This window comes from Pelophylax lessonae (assembly GCF_965119305.1).
Source record: "Pelophylax lessonae genome assembly, chromosome: 10".
Classification (NCBI taxonomy): domain Eukaryota; kingdom Metazoa; phylum Chordata; class Amphibia; order Anura; family Ranidae; genus Pelophylax; species Pelophylax lessonae.
This window is the reverse complement of record NC_138777.1, coordinates 130582827-130605658: the sequence shown is the minus strand read 5'-3', so window position 1 is coordinate 130605658 and position 22832 is coordinate 130582827. Positions and strand designations below refer to the sequence as shown.

The following is a 22832-nucleotide window of genomic DNA, read 5'->3' as shown; positions in this document are numbered from 1 at the left end:
AGCTCCAGAATCTTCTTGACCATTAGGTTATGCTGCCCCCTACAAGAGTAGGCCACAAAGCAGGAAAATTATTTACCACGCCTATGGGGCAGTCCAAGGGAATATACTCCCACTCTCTGCTATAGGCACTCAGTTTTGTTGCAAGCAGTGTCAGAAGAAAAAACAACCCAACTCAATAGAGGGGTGGGTGCTGTGTCCATCAATGAACATCAGAGAAAAGGATTTCACTGTAAGACAAAAATCCAATTTTCTCTTTCGTACATTGATGGACACAGCTCCAGAATCTTCTTGACAATTGGGACGTCCCTAAGCAGTGTTAGACATGAGGGGTGAGAAAACACAGCAGAATAACATTCCCAAAGGCTAAACTTAGCCAACCAGGAACAACTGGAGCTCACCTGAACACAATACACCCTCAAAGAGAACCAGGTCCTCTTAAACAGCGGCCTACAAAACCTTGCTGAACAAAAACTAATAATGTCATACTGGGGCGGCACCAGAGACATCAAGAACATATAAAGCACATGCCTCGTCCATAGTGAATAGCCTAGAAAAATGAATATGTATGTGGACTTTGATGGCACATAAGAACAAAAAATACTTCGTATAAAATCAATAAATTTTTATTACAAAAATATTCATGTTAAAAGCAAGGTAAGGGGGGGGGGAGAAACCCCCTAAGGTGTATAATAGATAGTCAACATAAGCATATATTGCACAGATTCTTACAGGTAATGTATAACAGCATAATACAGACAAATACCAGCTACCAAAGATAACATAGGAGGATAAAAGATAATGACTCTCCTTGATAGCGTTTATTCAAGGCAAGCTACTCCCATGTATGAGATGTTTGTCAGCAATGGTATTGGGTAGTCAGGTATGTCCGTCTCTTAATACAGTTCAGGGCTCCAGGCTCAACATGTTTCGCGCCCTATGCGTTTCTTCAGGGACCTGTCAGGGAGCACACAATGTTGGTCAAGCCACAAGCCAAGGTCCAGAATCTGGTTGAGAGTGGGGATGCATTCGTGGATATTAGATCATGTGTGGAAAACACCTACTAAGGTGGGGCTAGCAGCATTTGTCCAGTGTCGTTACCATTCAAAGTCCCATGAATGAGTGGCCAGTCTCTTCATTGAAGGGAGTCATCCCTCTGTATCCACTGTGGATACAGAGGGATGATCGCCTTGCAAACCTGCATCACTGACGCCTGATGACAGAAGGTCCAAGATGCACTAAGCACCCAAGTAGAAATGCACCTTAACAGGGAAAAGGAGGTAACTGACCCTTAATTGAATAGGCCTGCACCACTGTCTGTCTGATGCATCCGGAAATCGTCGCAGCAGACGCGTCCAACCCTCTTCAGGGTCCATCCGTAAGGACAAATAGTGAGTCTGATTTCCTAAGCGATTCAGTAGCCACTAGGTACACCTTGATCACCCGGACCACATCCAGAGAATGCAAGGCAATCTCCTTAGGATGTTTAGGCTTAGGACACAGGGAAGGCAACACAATGACTTCATTCAGGTGGAAACCAGAAACAACCTTAGGAAGGAACGACTGACAGGGGCGAGGCACCACTTTATCTCTGTGAACCACCAGGTAAGGTAAACAACAAGACAATGCTGCCAGCTCCGACACCCTGCGCACAGAAGTAATAGCCACCAAGAAGGCTACCTTCTGGGACAAAGTAAGCAGAGGAATCCCACAAATATTTTCAAAAGGCAGTTTCTGGAAAACCGACTGCACCAAATTGAGGTCCCACGGAGGCAACAGAGACCACACTGGAAGAGCCAAGTGGTGAACCCCCTGAATAAAAGGTGCGAATCAAAGAATGCGTGGCCAAAGGACATTGAAAGAAAGCCACCAAGGCCATAACCTGGCCCTTGATGGTACCCAGGGCCAGACGCTGCTCAACACCTTGTTGGAGGAAAGCTAAACTCCGAGCCACCAAAAAGGAGCAGGGGTGAACCCCAAGAAATTCACACCATGCAAAGTACGCTTTCCAAATGTGATGGTAATCTTCCTAGAGGTAGATTTGCTAGATTTTAACAGTGTGGGAATCATTGATTCAGACAACCCTCTATCCTTCAGCATCTGACTTTCAACAGCCAAGCCGTCAAAGCCAGCGACTGTAAGCAAGATGGAAAATTGGCCCTTGGGCCCACAGAAGTAGTCTCCAAGGAGCATCTGCGACCAACCATATCAGATCTGCGCACCAAGACCAGCAAGGCCAGTCTGGAGCCAATAGGATGGCCAGAATCCCTTTCGCCTCCATTCTTCGCAGTAGGCTTGGCAGAAGTTTTAGAGGGGGGGAAAGGCATATATCACACGATACTGGCCCCAAGGAGCCACCAGTGCATCTGTGGCATCGGCCCGAGGATCCGGAAACTTTGCCACAAACCAGACCCCCGGAGCACATTCTGTGCCGAGAACGCCATCCCACCCTGGCATCCGTGGGGACTACCATCCAGTACAGGTTGGGAAAGATTTTCCCTGTAGAAGCGCCGGCGAGCGAAGCCAACAAATCAGGGACCCTCTCGTACCCTGTCTAGAGACTGCGGATTCTTGTCCCACTTGGCAAGAACCTCTCTTTGCAGAGGTCTCATGTGGAACTGTGCAAACAGAACCACCTCAAAAGGTAGACACCATCAGGCCCAGCACCTGCACGCAAGTCCTGAGAGATAACCGACTGCTGGGCAACAGGAGCCGAATGTCATTAGCATCCTGCAGCTTTTGGAGCATGTCCCATGAGAGAAACACCCTGGCTGAGGCCGAGTCCAGAATCAGACCCAGATAGTCCAACTTGGTGGATGGTAACAGAGCAGATTCCTGGAAATTTAATTTCCAACCAAACTCCTGCAGAGTCTGCACAGTAATTTCCGGGTTGTCTGTCAGAGCAGTCAGAGACTCTGCTCGCAGAAGAAGATCTTACAGGTACTCCAGTGCCGCAATCCCCCGCTGGCGCAACAATGCCAACACTGGGGTCAACACTTTGTGAAGACCCGAGGAGCTGAGGCGAGACCAAAGGGTAATGCTGTGAATTGATAATGCTCCTCGCCCATGGCAAAACAGAGGAAGCACAGATGACCAGTAGGGATGATCGAACTTTTGAAAAGTTCGGTTCGACCAGAACACCCGAATTTCCCAAAAGTTTGGTTCGGATTACAGAACCCCATTGAAATCAATGGGACCCGAACTTCGGTAATCAAAAAACACCATTTTTAAGCCCTAAAACCCAATAAATGCCCCTAAAAAGTGCCTAGGGTTCTGGGTCATGCCCCATTAACTATTAATCACACAAAAAAAGTTCTTAAAAATTGTCATTTTTGATAAAAAAGCCAATTATTAAAAAAAAAAAAAGAGAGATTTTTTGATTTTTACTTTGGATTTAGTATCTGGGGGGGGGTCTAAAAGGTGTGCATGTGAAGTTTCAGCTCTGTAGCATGTCCAGAACCATGAAAAAAAAAGATAATTTTTCAGTAGAACAGGGATGTGGGTCGGGACCCTCCTTTAACTTTAACACCTATATGATCTTTTTTTCTGGTTCTGGACATGCTACAGAGCTGAAACTTCACAGGTACACCTTTTAGACCCCCCAGACACAAAATCACACAAAAAAAAGTTCTTAAAAATTGTCATTTTTGATAAAAAAGCCAATTATTGAAAAAAAAAAAAAAGAGATTTTTTGATTTTTACTTTGGATTTAGTATCTGGGGGGTCTAAAAAGTGTACATGTGAAGATTCAGCTCTGTAGCATGTCCAGAACCATGAAAAAAAAAGATAGTTTGTATTAGAAAACTTTCAGCACAGGAGTATGGCTCCACTGCTGTAACACCTTGCCGGTTTAATAGAAGGCATTTTTTGGGTTCTTTGCAGTCATGAAAAACATCTGAACTTGTGTATAGTGGTACTGTGCACAAGTTCTGATGTTTTGCCTGCCTCCAAAAACCCCCAAAAATGCCAGCAAAAACACACCTGGGCATTTTTTATTTTTGACGCTAGCGTTTTTTTTTGGCATTTTTTGGGGTTCTTTTGAGGCAGGCAAAACATCTGAACTTGTGTATAGTGGTGTATATACACACATCCATATATTTTATATACACACCTAGACATATATAGGTGTGATAGTAGCAGAAATATATGCTTGCGCTAAAGAAATCATTTACAGTAATATATTTCTGCTACTATCACACCTATATATGTCTAGGTGTGTATATAAATATATGTATGTGTGTATATATACCACTATACACAAGTTCAGATGTTTTGCCTGCCTCCAAAACCCCCCAAAAAATGCCAGCAAAAACACACCTGGGCATTTTTTTTTTGACGCTAGCGTTTTTTTGGCATTTTTTTGGGGTTCTTTTGAGGCAGGCAAAACATCTGAATGTGTATAGAGGGTATATATATATACACATATATGTCTGAATATATACCCCTAGACATATATAGGTGTGATAGTAGCAGAAATATATTACTGTAAATGATTTCATTAGCGCAAGCATTTATTTCTGCTACTATCACACCTATATATGTCTAGGGGTATATATTCAGACATATATGTGTATATATACCCCCTATACACATGTTCAGATGTCATGTCTGACATCAAACATGTCCTCAAAAAAGCACTGGCAGTGGCAGCCCCTGCAGCATAAAAAATGCTTGGCTGGTGAGAAGCCATATGGGTGTGCCGAAGCAATTCAGAGAAATGATCATTTCTCTATAGCGGTCACCCTGCTATGGAAGGGTTTTGTCACCCTGCCATAGCAGTCACTGCCAGTTAACCCTACACTACACTACGGTCCCCTTACACTTAACACTTTCCCTACAGAAACTACATTTTTGAAGCTAACTAAAGTGTAAAGGAGCACTCTAACTACACTAGATATCCCTTTCCTCACACTAAAAATAGCTAAATGACACTTTTAAAGTAAAATTAACAGAACTGCTTCCACTCTCTTCCATGTCCAGTATAACAATGCTAGGAATATGGCGGGGGCGATCTTATATACTGGGGGGCGTATTCACTAATGATTGGTCTAGGGACCCCCTAGTCACTCCAATCACATTCCTAGCATTCTCCTGCCCCCTCATTAGCTTTTGCTAATGGTTCTGGTCTAATCACGGGCTTTTAAAGCCCATTTCCTGAAGCATTGCATTTTGGGCAGTTCTGGTTGCCGAATTCCGAACTTTTTGGGCAAAAAGTTCTAAATTTGGCCGAACCTCGAACACCCAATGTTCGGGCCGAACCGATGGTCGACCCGAACCGTTCGATCATCCCTAATGACCAGCATATATCAGAATATGAAGGTAAGCGTCCTTGATATTGATAGAGGCCAGAAGATCCCCTTGATGTAGGAATGCCACTACCATACGAATAGACTCCATTCGGAATATCTGTACCCGCACAAAGTGATTCAGAGCTTTGAGGTCCAGGACTGGACCTACCTTGTCTTCCTTCCTGGGAACTGTAAACAAGTTTGAATAAAACCCTTGAAAACGTTTCGATTCTGGAACTGGAGAAATCAACCCCTGTAGTAGCAAGTCTTGCACCGCCCCAAAGAGACCCCACAGGTGGTCTGGGGATAAATGCAGGTTGGAAGGAAAGAACCTCTCTGAAGGATAAGCCCGAAACTCGATCTTGTAGTCGGACTGGATAAGCTTGTGGACGCACTTGTCTTGAATCAGGGAAGTCCACGGGTCTGGAAGGACTGGCTTTCGGCTTACCAGACCAGGTTCCCTTGGAACCTCCGGAGGAGGTCCTTACAGACTTATATCCCTTGTCTTGAGATCCTGAGGAACGAAAAGGCTGATATGAGCCGAGCAAAAAAAAAAGGTCCACGTCTGCAACGAGACTCTTTGCCCTTGGCAGCCTCTGGAAGAAGAATACTCTTCCCCCCCTGTAAGACCCTTAATAATATCCTCCAGGGAGGATCTGAACAGCCGATCCCCCACAAAGGGAAGATCAGATAAGGCCTTCTTGGAAGTCTGGTCCGCAGACCAGCATTTCAGCCATATCATGCGCCGAGGGACCACTGCTGTCACGGACAGCCTAGAGACTAAGGAAGCCGTCTGGTCTGCCAGCTCCACAAAGGCTGGGGGAAGCTGTTCCCCCTCCAGATCCTGGTGCAAAATCTTTGCCCACTCCAACAGAGTCTGGGACACCAAGGCTATAGTGAACACTGGCTAAGGACCAAGTCGGCCACAGTAAACATGTGGCGGACCAACGTCCCGGCTCTCCTGTCAAAGGGATCTTTAAAAGCAGAGGCTCCTCTACCTGATTTAGGGAGGATTTATGCAACCTGGAAACCTGAGAGAGAATAGGACTGTCCACTCTTTCAACAGAGACTCCTCAAAGGGATACCGTCTAGCAAAACGCTTAGACACCACCACATTGCGTTTAGGACAACCCCACTGACTCGCGACAATTTTGTCAAAGTAGGTGGGAATACCTTTGCCGCTTTCGAAGAGCTGCGGGTACCAAAGGAGACCAGCGCCTCCGACGCAGCAGCAGCTGCATCCTCCATTTTTAGGGTTTCCCGCACCCATACAATCAGTGCATCCACCAGTGTCTTTTCATGCACGGCTGCAGTAGAAGAGGAATCATCTTCATATTCAGAGCACTCAAAGTGCATGGGCGGAGACCCAGTAGGGTCGCTACATACTAAGCTCACCCCGAAACATAACAATCGGGGGAGGCAGCCGACTGCGATCCCGCAAGGGCTGACAAATTGACCACCCATGAGACCCTGCAAAAAAACAAGGGGGTTGTCCTCCGAGCCCTCCATAGAGGACATAATAAAATATAGCCCCCTTAAAATGGGGCCTCCCACCATGACGCGTACGTGCAGGCAGGGTACCCTCACCCACACAATAATGGCGGCAAGACTGTCACTAAAAATTAAGAGCCCCCCACAGTGCCCCCCAGTTCAAGGGAGGTGCCAAGCTGACCATATGGCCCAGCAGGCCGCAGGCCATGGCCTAAATTTTTGTGGAGGCCCAGCCGCAATTGCACAGGTCCTCAGTCTGGCAGATGCTCAAAGAGAGAGTTGGGGGCTTCAGCTAGACTCACTGAGGCTGCCCACCAACAGCGGAACCCAACTCAGCCACATGGCCTAGTAAGCAGAAAGCTGCGACCTTAATTTTTGAGGGAGCCCAGCTACCAGGATGCGAGCCCCAGCAGAGCCAACCACCCAGGGCATTGGAGGGGAAGGCAGATGCCCACACGGGAGGCAGTGGATTCAGCCAGCCTCACAGAGGCCACCTCACATAGGTTCCGACCAGTAGTCCACAAAACTGCGGCCTAAATTTTTGGCCTTGTGAGGCACGTACCCGCGGATGGTAAAACATCCACTCCCCCAGCCTGACAACCACCGCAGGGAGCCCCGAGGACATCCCTGCCCTAGTCACCAATCGCCAGGATGGCAGGGAACCCTGCTCAACCCCCTGCTGCGCACCGAGAAAACTCAGTCACCAGCCAGGTCAGCAGCAACTCCAAACAGCCCCCCTTAAGAGCATATGACAGCAGCCAGCTCATAACCGCACCCAGGGAGGGGGGTATTGGGAGGCCAAAAGACCCACAGTGACTGAAATTTGGAGGGGCTGGGGGGAAGGGAGGGGAACCCAGGGATCCGACCTTCTCAGGAGGGGCCTGCGTCCACCCCAAAAGACCACCAGGGGAGAGGGGGGACATTACTTACCACACAATGGAACTGGGTGGGCACCACTCTGGATAGACCACCGCTCCATCGGAATGGGGGTGCTGTCGGCCAGAAGGCACGCTGCGACTCAGGCTGGGACCAGGTCGAATTCGCCCTCGCCAAATGTTGAACTCGCAGGCCAGCCCCAGGCCGACCCAATGGTCAAGTAGATTCTGGAGCTGTGTCCATCAATGAATGAAAGATAAATTAATCATTTATCATTAAATCTACATATTGTGTCTTACGCTATCTCTGATTTTGAGAAAGTGGCTCAATAAAATACCAGTGCAATACCAGTACAAGCAATTAACTGCCTTGACTTCTTCAGGTAGAAAATTACTCACAAACAGAATAACATTATTTTTCAGTACTACTAGTGAAAGAAGTGGAGTGTTAGAGCTGAAGCATCACAAGAGTTGAAAGCAACACTATATGCAAATATGGCTAGTTAGTTTTAACTGTTAGTTACAGACTGTATACGTATACAATACCTGTTTGACTTTTGCAATATCCCTGATGAAAGCCTCATCATTCACAAAGCTAAGCAACTTCTTCAGCTGGTCCAGGTTAGTTAAATAATCCTCGCCTATACGCTGTAAGCAAAAACAGTTTGTTTTAACATATTTGTATTATGAAACAGTATATGCATTTATGTGCTTTTGGGGAAAGAAAAAGAAAACAAAAAAGGTGGAACATTCTGTATTGCAGTATTATATCCAACTGACCTTTATGCAACTGAGGTCTTTGTAGGTACAAGTTTAATTATTTATTAACACTATGACCATGACATTGTCTCTGGCTGAGAACCTGAACACACAGGAATGGCTTTAACTACACTTCACACTAGAAACAGTATCATACTTAAAGTGTTACTAAACCCACAACAGTAAAATCAGTGTTATACTCACTGTGGAACCTAAGGGATTAATCCTCTGCATTGTGTAAAAAAGCTGTTCGATCCTGTCTTCTCTGATCCTCCCCTTCTTCCACTGACTCCAATATTTTTCCTAATATTTACAGAGCCAGGGGACAGGCTACACATGTTCAGTTTGGTTTATATTGCTAAAGAGTGTTTTTTTTTTTTTTTTCTTGGGAGAGTGCATGTGAGTCAGCACAGGGCCAATCAGTACTGTCCAGACAGAGGGTCAGGGGTCCTGCATTCTCACAGGACAATCGTGGGATAACAAAAAAAATCCTCCTATAAGCTTTAACCAGACATTCATAGAAGTCACAAGACTACTCTAACTGCTGATGAGAAAAGATATTTAGCAGTTTATATTTACTAAAATAATTGCATTTCCAAGTTCTGTGTACTGTGGGAGACCAGATATAGTGCATGCAGGGTCCTGGGTTTAGTAACATTTTACCGACTTGACTACAGGAGGGTTTTGCCCCCTTCATGACCAGAGCATTTTTTGCTATTCAGCGCAGCACTATTTCAACTGGCAAAACTGTTGACTTTGGTAAAAAAAAAATCCCAATAAGTGCATATGAATTATTTTAAACTAAAGCTAATGCATCTACAAACGATGGCATATAGTATACTGGAATTCATGCAGCTTTTACATTCTGACTGTCTATCACAATTCTTGAGGTGCTAAAATGCCAGGGCAGTACAAACTAACCCCCCCCCCCCCCCACATGATCCCTTTTGGGAAAGTAGAAACCCCTAGGTATTTGCTGAGAGGCATGTTGCGTTCATAGAAGATTTTTTTGTCAAACGTTTTTGGAAAATGACAAAAAAATTGATTTTTAATTCATACTTACCTGTAAAATCCATTTCTTGAAGTATACCACGGGACACAGAGCCATAAATCATAACAAATGGGTTTTAGCCACCTATAGGTGAGGGATACTGGCAAACAATCAGAATTAATGACCCCCTATATAACCCCTCCCATACAGGAAATACCACAGTTTTGTAGCAAGCAATAAAAGACCCCATAGAAGAGGGGAGGGACCTCTGTGTCCCGTGATATACTTCAAGAAATGGATTTTACAGGTAAGTATGAATTAAAAATCCATTTTTCTTTTCGTAGATCACGGGACACAGAACCATAAATCATAACATATGGGACATCCCAAAGCAATGCAACTGAGGGGAGGGGGGGAACGCCAAAAAATACTGCCATCTGACCCTTAACGGAAGGATTACACTGCCGCCTGCAGTACACTGCGGCCAAAAGCAGACTCCTCCTGGGTCCCAACATCCACTTTATACAGTAGAAACGAGTGTATGTATGCACTAGGTATGGACCAATATGTTTTTTTCAGGGCCGATACCGATATTTTCGTCACAACGTATCGGTATCAGCTGATATGGGCAGATATTTTGTACATTTAAAGTTTTGAAAATTAAAGACAATTTTTGACACAAATCTGGTACTGAACATGTTAATTTTTGTTTAATGCTTAATGGCTGGCTTGCTGGCACCCTGTGGTGGGTGGCTGGCTTGCTGGCACCCTGTGGTAGGTGGGTGGCTGGCACAGGGGCTGTGGGTGGCTGGCTGGTACAGGGCATGTGTAGGCGGCTGGCTGGTACAGTGCCTGTGGCTGGCTGGTACAGGGCTTGTGGGTGGCTGGCTGTCTGGCACCCTGTGGTGGGTGGCTGGCACCCCGTGGTGGGTGGGTGGCACAGAGGCTGTGGGTGGCTAGCTGGTACAGGGCATGTGGGTGGCTGGTTGGCTCGCTGGTACAGTGCCTGTGGCTGGCTGGCTGGTACAGGGCCTGTGGATGTGGATGGCTGGCTGGCACCGGGCTGCTGTGGGTGGGTGTATGGCTGCGATCCTAGTCCCGACTCAAGACAAGGATGTCCAAGGCGAGGGAGGCGGCCTAAGATGGCAGAATGCCGTCACAAAAATATCTGTAATATCGGCCAGTTTTGGGGCCGATACTGATATATCGGGGAAAGTGCATATATCGGCCTTGCGGATAATCGGTCTATCCCTAGTATGCACAGACGACCAGGTCGCGGCCTTGCAAATCTGAGCCATAGAGGCTTGATGGCAATGTGCCCAAGAGGCACCTACTCCTCTGGTAGAATATGCCTTTACAAGAAAAGGTGGAACCTTTCCTACTAATGCATATGCCTGAATAATAGACCTGGCGAATCCAACAAGAAATCGTAGATTTCGATGCTGCCAATCCCTTTCTGGGGCCATCTGGCAGTAAAAACACGCTCTCGGTCTTACGAATCTGAGCTGTTTTCTGTAAATAAAATTTAAGTGTACACATTACATCAAAAGAATGCAAAAACCTTTGTCCTCTGAGTGAGGATCTGGAAAAAAAGAAGGTAGTATAATGTCTTGATACAAATGAAAGGCGGACACTACCTTGGGCAAAAAATCTGAGTGAGGACATAAAATCAGCCTTTCTTGATAAAATATCAAGAATGGCTCTTTACAAGAAAGAGGAGCTAGCTCCAATACCCTTCTAGCCAAAGTTATTGCAATCAAAAAGACCAGTTTCTCCTTGTGCCTCCTTGATGGTTGACATAAGCCACGGCCGTGGCATTGTCAGATTGCACCCTGACAGGGTGACCCCGAAGTCTGGGCGTCTAGAATTCCAGAGCCCGACTGACTGCACGAATTTCCAAAATGTTGATGGGGAGACGACTCTCTACCCAAGACCAATTCCCCTAGACAGTGGCTTCTTCCAGAACCGCTCCCCAGCCATAGAGACTGGCATCTGTAGTCACCACTTTCCAGGTCACTGGAAGAAAGGATTTCCCCTTCTCCAGATTTCTGGTCAACAACCACCAATTTAGATTCTGTTGTACTCTTGGACTGAACTTTTCCGTTCCACACAGACATAACGTTGTTCTGCAAGAGTCTGGCATGGAATTTAGCATAGGGAATTGCCTCAAATGTGGACACCATCTTCCCCAGTAACATCATGCAAAGATGTATAGACAGATATCTCAGTCTTACTATAGACCGAACCTGACCCTTCAGGTCTGAGACCCTTCTTGCTGGCAAGAATATCTTTGCCTGTACCGTGTTAACAAGAAGCCCCAGGTATTCCAGATGCTGGACTGGCTGTAATGCTGACTTTGCTAAGTTCAGTATCCAACCCAGACGTTTAAAAAAAATGTACAGTCTGAAGGATATTTTGGCATAGAGCCGACGCAGATCCATCTATTAGTAATAGATCGTCCAGATATTCTATTATCAATACCCCTCGGGACATTAGAACAGCCAATACCGGAGCTAGGATCTTTGTGAACACTCTTGGTGCTGTGGCCAACCCAAAGGGCAGGGCCACAAACTGGAATTGATGGTTTCCAATCGCAAAACAATGGAAACTTTGATGGGTCTGAAATATAGGCACATGAAAATATGCATACTTGAAGTCTATGGATGCTAGAAATTCCTCTCCCTGCAGGGAGGCTACGACTGAACTAATTGATCCTATATGGAAAGAACAAACTAATTGATCCCATATGGAAAGAACGAACGTTTAGATTCAGCGCTTTGAGATCCAATATAGGTCTCACATCCCAATTTGGTTTGGGGATTATGAATAGGTTTAAGTAAAAACCTTTGAACCTTTTGTTTTCTGGAACCTCGGTTCTCACCCTCTGAGCTCTCAGCTAGTCCAATGCCTGAAAGAGAGAGCTTTCTTTTAGGGGATCTGTAGGTATACTTGACCTCACAAACCGAGGATGCGGGAACACCCAAAATTCCAGCTTGTATCCCTGTGAAATGGTGGAGACAACCCAGTTGTCTTGAAAAAACTCCACCGATGCCTCTGAGAACTGCAGGAGCCTTCCTCCCACCCAGGCGAGTGGGGGCGCTCCTTCACTGAGAGGGCTTAGAGGAAGATTTGGCTGATCTCTAGGCCCAGGGTTTTTTCTGACCTTGCCCCGAAGGCTTGGGTCCAAACACCGATGGTTGAGGCCGTCGCCACTGCCTGGAACTGGAAGCACTGGTATTATGTGTGCTGGGGATCTTAAAGGAAGGATCCCTGCTCTTCCTCTTTACAGGTAGCAACATACTCTTCCCCCCAAGATCTTTTGGATATACTTATCCAGATCATCACCAAAAAGGCGTTCTCCCTGAAAGGGGAAGCTAGTCAGTAATTGTTTATATGGTAATTCCGTAGACAGCTATTTAACCAAAGGATTCTGCACATGTGCACTGTCATCAGAGCAAACCGTGACATTTGCCTTATGGAATCCGTAAGAGCATCTACTACAAAACACAAAGTGCGAGGTAGATCTGACAGATCTTCCACAGACTCTCCTTGAGAAGGAACTGTCTTGGCCAATCGCCTTATGCAGTCTTTCAAAGACTGACACACTCCTATGGCTGCTACTGCTGGTTATACTGCAGAACCTGCAACCACAAAGGAGGCTTTCAATAAAGATTCCAACTTTTTATCCGCTGGATCTTTAAAAACCTGTGCATTATCCACAGGACAGGTTAAATTCTTGTTAACCGAAGAAATGGCTGCATCCACAGTGGGAATTTTCTATCTTTTAGAAAACGTATCCTCCATAGGATAGAACAATGAAAACCTTTTAGGAGGAACAAACATCCTATCCGTATGATCCCAGTCATTGTACACTTCTTGCTCCAAGAGTGGATGCATGGGAAATGACTGAGGACTTTGAGGAGGGCGCAATGAGCCTAGGGAGGAAAAAGAGGTGAGCATGGTCCTAAAGACCTTCAAAGGACTGGGTCCCCTATATAAGAGGGGCCACGGCCTTGGACCTGCAGAACACCCTGCACAGAGAGCCTTTGGGGTTTGGTTTTCCAAGGGTCCGGATCCCAGGAATCAGCGCCAAAAAGGGACAGCGTTACAGGCAAAACCTCATATCTGCTTCCTAAGGCTTGGGTACCATCTTTCTAGTCCATTGACTGTTTTAGATGGATCCGATAGCTAATCTTTTTTTTTCTTCTGAAACATAACAAACATGTGGAGCACCTCTCCATGACGACCTTCACCTTTTAGACACTGGCGAAAAAATGGAGGTACTTCCTATATGGGAGGGGTTATATAGGGGGTCATTAATTCTGACTGGTTGCCAGTGCCCTTCACCTATAGGTGGCTTTATAACCCATATATTATTTTTTTAGTATTTACATTTTTTATTGTTAATTTCATCATATAAAATTACACACATATCAAAACAAAAGGAACCCAAAAAGTTCCTTAGTAAGAAAGAGACAAAAAGATTTACAACATTACCTTACAATACTTTTCCCCCTTTTATTCATCTAATTTCATACCTTTATCGTTTTGTTTTAATTCTTGAAGTGTCTTAATACAACCCTTGTGAATTATATCTTTTAATTGAGTGTTTCCTATCCAATTTCCAAATTTCTCCTCATTCCCTGGTGGAAAATATTTTGTGCCATTAAGTGACATCATTGGGGAAATTATATTCCCATTTTAATTGTTTATTAACCCCATTCCATATTTTATACACTACCCTTGTCAATTCATGTGCTCCTTGTGATTCCCTATATTTTGGTGGTATCCATATTGTTTTGTGTAGGTGAATATTATTTTGTGCACATTCTATTTCTACCCATCTTTTCCCTGTTACTTCTTTTGTCCATTCAATCATTTGTGTAATAATTACTGCCCTATAATACCTTTCTATATCCGGAGTTGCTAATCTATAACCCATATGTTATGATTCATGGCTGTGTCCCGTGATGTACGAAAATAAATATAATTTTTTTTTTTTTCACTCAAAGTTGACACTTTAACCACTTAAAGGAGTTGTAAAGTCAGGAAGGTTTTTTTTATCTTAATGCATTCTGTGCATTTAGACAAAAAGCCTTCTGTGTGTAGAAGCCCCTCTAATACTTACCTGTGCCCTCTTTTTGTCCAGCGATGTCCACGAGTCCCTCAGTCGTCCTGGGACTCTCCTTCCTTATTGGCTGAGATACAGCCACGGCACCATTGGCTCACTTGGCTGTCAATCACAGTCAGTGAGCCAATCAGGAGACAGAGGGTGTGGGGCCTAACGACAACTCCATGTCTGAATGGACACACAGAGCTGCAGCTTGTCTCGGGTGCCCCCATAGCAAGCTGCTTGCTGTTAGGGCACTCAATAGGAGGAAGGGGCCAGGAACAGGAGTGAGGGACCAGAGAAGAGGAGGATCCAGGCTGCTCTGTGCAAAACCAACTGCACAGAGGAGGTAAATATAACATGTTTGTTACTTTGTTATTTTTTTTCTGAAAACAAGACTTTACAATTACTTTCAGGACCAGGCCTATTTCTGACACTTGTTGTTTACAAGTTAAAATCAGTACTTTTTGCTAGAAAAACACCTAAAACCCCCAAACATTTTATATATATATATATATACAGTGGGTACGGAAAGTATTCAGACCCCCTTAAATTTTTCACTCTTTGTTATATTGCAGCCATTTTCTAAAATCATTTATGTTCATTCTTCTTCCTCATGAATGTACACATAGCACCCCATACTGACGGAAAAACACAGAATTGTTGACATTGTTGCAGATTTATTAAAAAAGAAAAACTGAAATATCACATGGTCCTAAGTATTCAGACCCTTTGCTCAGTATTTAGTAGAAGCCCCCTTTTGATCTTACTCCAACGATCGTGGCGATACCTCACATGTGGTTTGAACACCGTTTACCTAAGAAAGGGCAACTTGCATATGCGTTCGCTTCTGTGCACAAGCTCAGAGGGACAGGGTGCTTTACTTTTTTTTTTTCTTATTTATTTTACTTTTTATTTTTACACTGTCCCCTTAAAAAAGGGATTTTTGTACTTACCGTAAAATCCATTTTTCTAAGTTCATCGATGGACACAGTGCTCCATAAATCATAACTAGTGGGTTATATTGCCTCCTCCAGGAGTAGGACTAGGCAGAACAAAAAACACCTGGCTACGCCCATGGGCCGTCCTCAGCTTGTATATAACCCCCCTCTCTGCTCTAGGTAATCAGTTTAGTAGCAAGCAGTATTAAAAGTATCAGAACTCCATAGAGGGGTGGGTGCTGTGTCCGTCAAACTCAGAAAAATAAATTTTACAGTAAGTACAAAAGTCCCATTTTCTCTTTCATTCATCGACGGACACAGCGCTCCACATATCATAACTACTGGGACGTTCAAAAGCAGTGCAAAAAGGAAAATGAGGGGTGGGGAAAATAACCCAAGGCTAAACATAAGATCGCTTATTAAGGTCTAGGGATGAGCTTCGAGTTCGAGTTGAAGGTAAGTTTGACTCGAACAACGCTCATTCGATGGTTCGTTGAATAAAGAAGCTAATGTGCTTCTTTGCGGGAAATTCAAGTTTCCCATAATGCACTGCACACGTGCTGAGCATGCAGTGCATTATGTGATTGGCCAAAGCATGCACCCTGACCTCATGTTTTGGCCAATCAAATGAACTCTGCCATGATTGGACTAAAGGCAGGCTGATTTTAGCCAATCATGGCTCAGGGGCCAAGTACACGCCCCACACTACGTAATGGCTGCTCGCGCTGCCGCAGCATGTAGTGTCATTGTACGGGCGATGAGACAGTGACAGGCACGTGATTGAGGCAGGGAGAGAGTAGCTTTTTTTGGAGATTGTAAGACAGTGCAGAGACATTGCTAGCAGTGAAGGGAGGGCCAGGTACATGTGTGAGGTAGGAGAGATTTCTTTCTTTACATCAGATACCAGTCAGAGTATTGTTCATCAGTCAGTTGTGGAACATTCTGTAATCACCACTGACCTATAGGACTATAGATCCCTTTAGATATCAGTCAGTGTATTCATTGGTTAGTTGTGGAACATTCTATTATCATCACAGACCTCTAGGACTATAGATCATTTCAGATATCAGTCAGTGTATTCATTGGTCAGTTGTGGAACATTCTATAATCATCACAGACCTCTAGGACTATAGATCACTTCAGATATCAGTCAGTGCATTCATTGGTCAGTTCTGGAACATTCTATAATCATCACAGACCTATAGGACTATAGATCACTTCAGATATCAGTCAGTGCATTCATTGGTCAGTTCTGGAACATTCTATAATCATCACAGACCTATAGGACTATAGATCACTTCAGATATCAATCAGTGTATTCATTGGTCAGTTGTGGAATATTCTATAATCATCACAGACCTCTAGGACTATAGATCACTTCAGATATCAGTGTATTCATTGGCCAGTTGTGGAACATTCTATAATCATCACAGACCTGTAGGACTATAGATTGCTTCAGATATCAGTCAGTGTATTCATTGGTCAGTTGTGGAACATTCTATAATCATCACACACCTCTAGGACTATAGATCACTTCAGATATAAGTCAGTGCATTCATTGGTCAGTTGTGGAACATTCTATAATCATCACAGACCTATATGACTATAGATCACTTCAGATATCAGCCAGTGTATTCATTGGTCAGTTGTGGAACATTCTATAATCATCACAGACCTGTAGGACGATAGATTGCTTCAGATATCAGTCAGTGTATTCATTGGTCAGTTGTGTAACATTCTATAATCATCACACACCTCTAGGACTATAGATCACTTCAGATATAAGTCAGTGCATTCATTGGTCAGTTGTGGAACATTCTATAATCATCACAGACCTATAGGACTATAGATCACTTCAGATATCAGCCAGTGTATTCATTGGTCAGTTGTGGAACATTCTATAATCATCACAGACATCTAGGACTATAGATCACTTCAGATATTGGTGTATTCATTGGTCAGTTGTGGAACATTCTATAATCATCACAGACCTATAGGACTACAGATCACTTTAGATATCAGTCAGTGTATTCATTGGTCAGTTGTGGAACATTCTATAATCATCACAGAGATCTAGGACTATAGATCACTTCAGATATCGGTGTATTCATTGGTCAGTTGTGGAACATTCTATAATCATCACAGACCTATAGGACTACAGATCACTTTAGATATCAGTCAGTGTATTCATTGGTCAGTTGTGGAACATTCTATAAGCATCACAGATCATTCATCTATAGGCTTATAGGTTACATTAGATATCAGTGAGAGTATTGTTAACTGGTCACTTGCGTACATCTATAACCACCACAGCTCATCTAGAGGGCTATCAATTATATCATATCAGGTCATTGAGTATCTATTGGTCAGTTGCGTATACCCTATATTGATCTGTATCAACATCATGTCCGAAAGGCTGACAAGGAGAGGCCGACAAGGTGAGGCCGACGCTCACAGGCCATGAAAAGAGGGTCAGCTGCCTCTGTGTACATTGTAAAAAGTGGTGGTCACAGTTGACATAGTGCATCCTCTACAAGCGGGGCACACCCGTCCTTTATTTCCGGTGCTGCCTGTGCTATTCAGCCACATGTGGAAGAGTTGGTGGAGTGGATCAATAATCCATCCTTATTCTCCTTTTCCTCTAACACCCATGCTCCCAGTTGTTTGCCTTCCACAGCAGCTGCCAAAGCGGCCGTTCCACAGGCTCCTCCTCCACAGCTACTCCTTCAGTCGCCCCACCATCATGCATGGAGGAGTCACCTGAACTATTCGATCATAGTGTCAGTGACATGCTCCTGGAGGATGCGCAGCAATTTGAAAGCTGTGATGTTGGTTCCCAGGTTGATGAAGGGAATAACATGAGCCTAGAGAGAGGGGGTGACAATGAAGGACAAGAAACCAGCAGTCATGTTGCCACAGCTGAAGCATATTGCCAAGTTTGCTTCAATGACAAGGAGGGAGGGGATGATGAGGTTACTGACTGTACTTGGGTGCCTGACAGGATATAGGAGGAGGGGAAGGATTTAGAGGACACACAACTCCAATGAGGCAGAATGTGCTCCAGGGGCCGCCATAGCAGTAGCCAACCTATTGCGTCACAGCGCAGAGCTCCACAGGTGCAGGTTGCTGCAAAATCCCTGCGGACTCCAAAAAAGTTTATTAGTGTGGGCTTTTTTCAGCATCTGTGCAGTAGACCGCAGCATTGCTGTTTGCAACATCTGTCTAAAGCGGATCCAGCATGGCCAGAACACCAGCCGCTTGGGCACCACATGCTTGACAAGGCATATGACGACCTGCCATGCAGTCCGTTGGAAACAGCACCTGAAAGAGGCACCAGATCAAAACAAGCATACATCACCTTGCTCCTCATCTACGATCTCTAACCCTACTATACCTCATGCCTTCTCAAATACCAGCATTGAGAGGGCTGATGTTATAGCAATGAGTGGCACAAAGACTTGCACCCAATCTGCTAGCAGTATATCACTGCTTGATTTGAGCAGCAGGCAAGTTTCACAACCCCAGTATTTGAACCGTAGAAAGAAATACTGTCCCAGCCATCCACACGCTCAGCGTCCTAATGCAGCTTGGCCAAATTTCTAGCATTACAGTTGCTGCCTTTTCATCTGGTAGACTCGGCTCCCTTTCGCGAATTTGTGGAATGTGCTGCACCACAGTGGCAGGTCCCAAAAAGGCATTTCTTTTCACGTTAGGCCATTCCGGCTCTCTACCGTCATGTGGAAGGTAGTATTTTGGCCTCGTTGGACAAAGCGGTCAGCAGGAAGGTGCACATTACTGCTGACTCTTGGTCCTGCATGCATGGACAGGGACGTCACATTTCTTTCATGGCTCACTGGGTAACTCTGCTGGCAGCTGGGAAGGATGCAGGACAGGGATCGGTGTTGCAGCCTGTTTTGCCACCATGCCTCCAAAAAGCTGGTGCTGGTTCTGCCACATCTGGCTACTCCACCGCCTCCTCCTCCTCCTCCATGTCCTCTTCTGCTCAATTCTCCTCTGCAGCAGCAGTGCTCCCTAAGTGTTCAAGAGGCTACGCAAGCAGTCAGGCTAAAAGTTGCCATGCTGTGCTTCAGTTGATCTGTCTAGGGGATAGGAGTCACACAGGTGCAGAGATTCTGTCAGCTCTGCAGGGGCAGGCTCAGAGATGGTTGACGCCTCGACAGCTTGAGCCAGGAATGGTTGTATGCGATTATGGCGCCAACCTTCTCTCCGCCCTCCGACAGGGACACTTGTCACATGTTCCATGCTTAGCACATGTTCTGAATCTGGTGGAGCAGTGGCCATTTCCGTCGTTCGTTCAATGCCAGTGCTCGCTTATCTGACATTCAACAGGAATTCAACCTGCCCACCAACCGTCTCATTTGTGATATGCCCACTAGGTCGAACTCAACGTTGGCAATACTGCAGCGGCTGCACACGCAGCAGAGGGCCATCAATGAGTACCTGTGTGAGTATGGCACAAGAACAGGGTCAAGGGAGCTTGGCTTTTTTTTCGCCACGCCAGTGGCTTTTTATTAAGGATGCATGCATCGTCCTGTCACCATTTGAGGAGGCCACAAGGATGGTGAGCCGAGACGCTGCATGAATCAGTGACACTATGCTGCTAGTCTACCTGCTGGAGCACACGCTGCATGGAATCATGGACAGGGCACTTGAGGCAGAACAGTGGGAGGAAGAGGAGGACTTCCTTTCCTCACAAGATCCCCTTTATGCAGATATCATTCCTGCAGGGTCACAAAACACACAGGAGGAAGAGGAGGAGGATGAGGATTTTGGCAGCATGGATGTAGAGGAAGAGGATAGCATACAGCAGTCTTCAATCAATGGTTTTGATTCCCCAGAAACCACAGGAGTTATACGTGGTTGGGGAGAGGTTGCTCCTGCTGACAATGTCATCCTTAGTGACTCAGAGGACTCAGAAACTCATGCCTCCTCCAACTTACGTTGCATGGGCTCCCCGATTCTTCAAAGCCTGCAAAAGGACTCTGAGGATTCATGCTATCAAGGAGAGGGATAATTACTGGTTGGCAACCCTTCTTGATCCACATTACAAGGTTAAAGTTGCAGAGCTCATCCTGACTTCGCAGAGGGAGCAGAGGATGAAACATCTTGAGGAGGCCTTGAAAAAAAATTTGTGTACTGCCTTTCCAGACACTGGGAGGTCAACATTCTCCGGACGTGTTTCTGAGGCATTGTTCACCCAAAGGAGGAGCGGTGGAGAAGGTGGCCGGCTGACCGATGCCTTTAAACATTTCTTTTGTCCTCAGCAGCACCCAGGGCTGTTAGGTTTAAGCAACCATCGGCAGGGTCTCCATCATATGGATGTTCATTTTCTAGGCGCAAGAGCAGACTTGGAGATCTTTCCAGCTGAGCATCCACTGGCTTACTGGGTCTTGAGGATGGACCACTGACCAGAACTTGTTCAATATGCAATGGAGCTACTGGATGTCCTGCTTCCAGCATGCTTTCCGAACGGACGTTCAGTGCTGCTGTAGGTTTTGTGATGGACAAAAGAGTGTGTCTGTCCACAGACTCTGTTGACCAGCTGACTTTTATCAAAATGAACCAGTCCTAGATAAACAAGAGCTATCAGGCCCCTGATGCTGATGTAACTGATTGAATTTGGTAGGGGTCTGCCATCTCTTGAAGACTGCATATGCTGTCTATCCTATTCCTCTACCTTTATTCTGCTAGCTTCCAACAATGTTTTTGGTTAGGTCACTACCAACCCTTAAGGCCTAATTTTTCTGCACTTGTATGACAGGTGCATACAATTTAAATGTTGTATGTCATTTTTAATAGCAGGCCCTGTCCCTGTGCCCTGCTAATTGTGAGGGGTTACGGTGTTCAGGCACCACCTACCGCAAAGGCCCAATTTTTGCGAGTCCAGTGACTGTGTTCCCCATCTCATGCCATCAGAACATTCTGTTGCAGAGGTCTGAAATTGAACTGAGCAAAGGGAATCACCTTAAATTATGCAACCATCTTCCCCAAAACCATCATGCAGTGGCACATCAGAGGATACCTCAGGGCCCTAAGAGAAGCCACCTGATTCCTTATTACAATTCACTTCTCTGGAGGGGGAATCATCTTTGTCTGAACAATGTCTAGGAGCAATCCCAGATATTCCAACTGCTGGGCAGGCACCAATGACAAATACTCGATTTTGAGGACCCAACCAAACCTCTCCAGAGTGCATCCCATGAGAGACACACCATGCTCTAGACTAGGGGTCTCCAAACTTTCTAAACAAAGGGCCAGTTTACAGTCCTCCAGATTTTAGGGGGGGCGAGAGTGGCCAATGGAAGTAGAACCCAAGCGTCAGTGGCAGTGGATCCATGCCTGGATAATTTTAATGAACGTGAGCTTGTCCACATTGTCTCTGGACAGGCGGCTGCGCTTGTCTGTGATAACGCCCCCAGCCATGCTAAATACACGTTCAGATAATACACTGGCTGCAGGGCACGCCAGCACCTCCAAGGCGTAAAGGGCAAGCTCAGGCCATGTGCCTAATTTGGAGACGCAGAAGTTGAAGGGGGCAGACCCGTCATTCACTACATGTAGGCGTGTGCACACATACTGCTCCACCATGTTGGTGAAATGCTGCCTCCTGCTAAGACGTTCCATATGAGCTGCTGGTGCTGCTGTTTGTTGTGGCATGCTGACAAAGCTTTTCCACATTTTGGCCATGCTAACCCTGCCTTCTGAGGTGCTGGCGGTGCCCTGGTTGCGTTGGCGACCTCTTCCTCCTCCTTCTCCTCCTCTGCCTTGGCCTTGTGCTTCCACTGTGGCCCCGCTGTCAGGTGGGAATGCCAGTAGCATCGCGTCTACCAGCGTGCGCTTGTACTCGCGCATCTTGCGTTCACGCTCCAGTGAGTGAATTAAGGACGGTACGTTGTCCTTGTAACGGGGATCCAGCAGCGTGGCCACCCAGTAATCAGCACAAGTTAGAATGTGGGCAACTCGGCGGTCGTTGTGGAGACACTGCAGCATGTAATCGCTCATGTGTGCCAGGCTGCCCAGAGGCAACGAAAGGCTGTCCTCTGTGGGAGGTGTATCGTCTGTGTCCTCTGTATCCCCCCAGCCACGCACCAGTGATGGCCATGAGCTGGCCTGGGTGCCACCCTACTGTGAACATGGTTCCATCTCCTCCTCCATCTCCTCCTCCTCATTCTCCTCATCCTCCAGAACTGTGCCCCTGCTGGACAATTGTGTACCTGGCGTTTGTGTGTGCAGGAACCCACCCTCAGAGCCACTTGCGAATGACTGCCCTGAAAGCCTTGGAAATGTTACCTCTTCATCCTCCTCCTCCTCCTCCTCATCCTGTGCCACATCCTCTTCCATCATCGCCCGAATCGTTTT

The 22832-nt window shown here is 45.7% G+C and overlaps 1 protein-coding gene across 1 annotated transcript in view; it reads right to left on the bottom strand.

Annotated features, from left to right (window-relative positions):
• PYGM (glycogen phosphorylase, muscle associated) overlaps positions 1 to 22832 on the bottom strand; it is a 982083-nt gene that overhangs the window by 273745 nt on the left and 685506 nt on the right. Inside the window, exon 13 of the mRNA XM_082270768.1 lies at positions 8198 to 8299. Within this exon, the coding sequence (XP_082126894.1) occupies positions 8198 to 8299 (102 nt within the window). The remainder of the gene's footprint in view (positions 1 to 8197; positions 8300 to 22832) is intronic.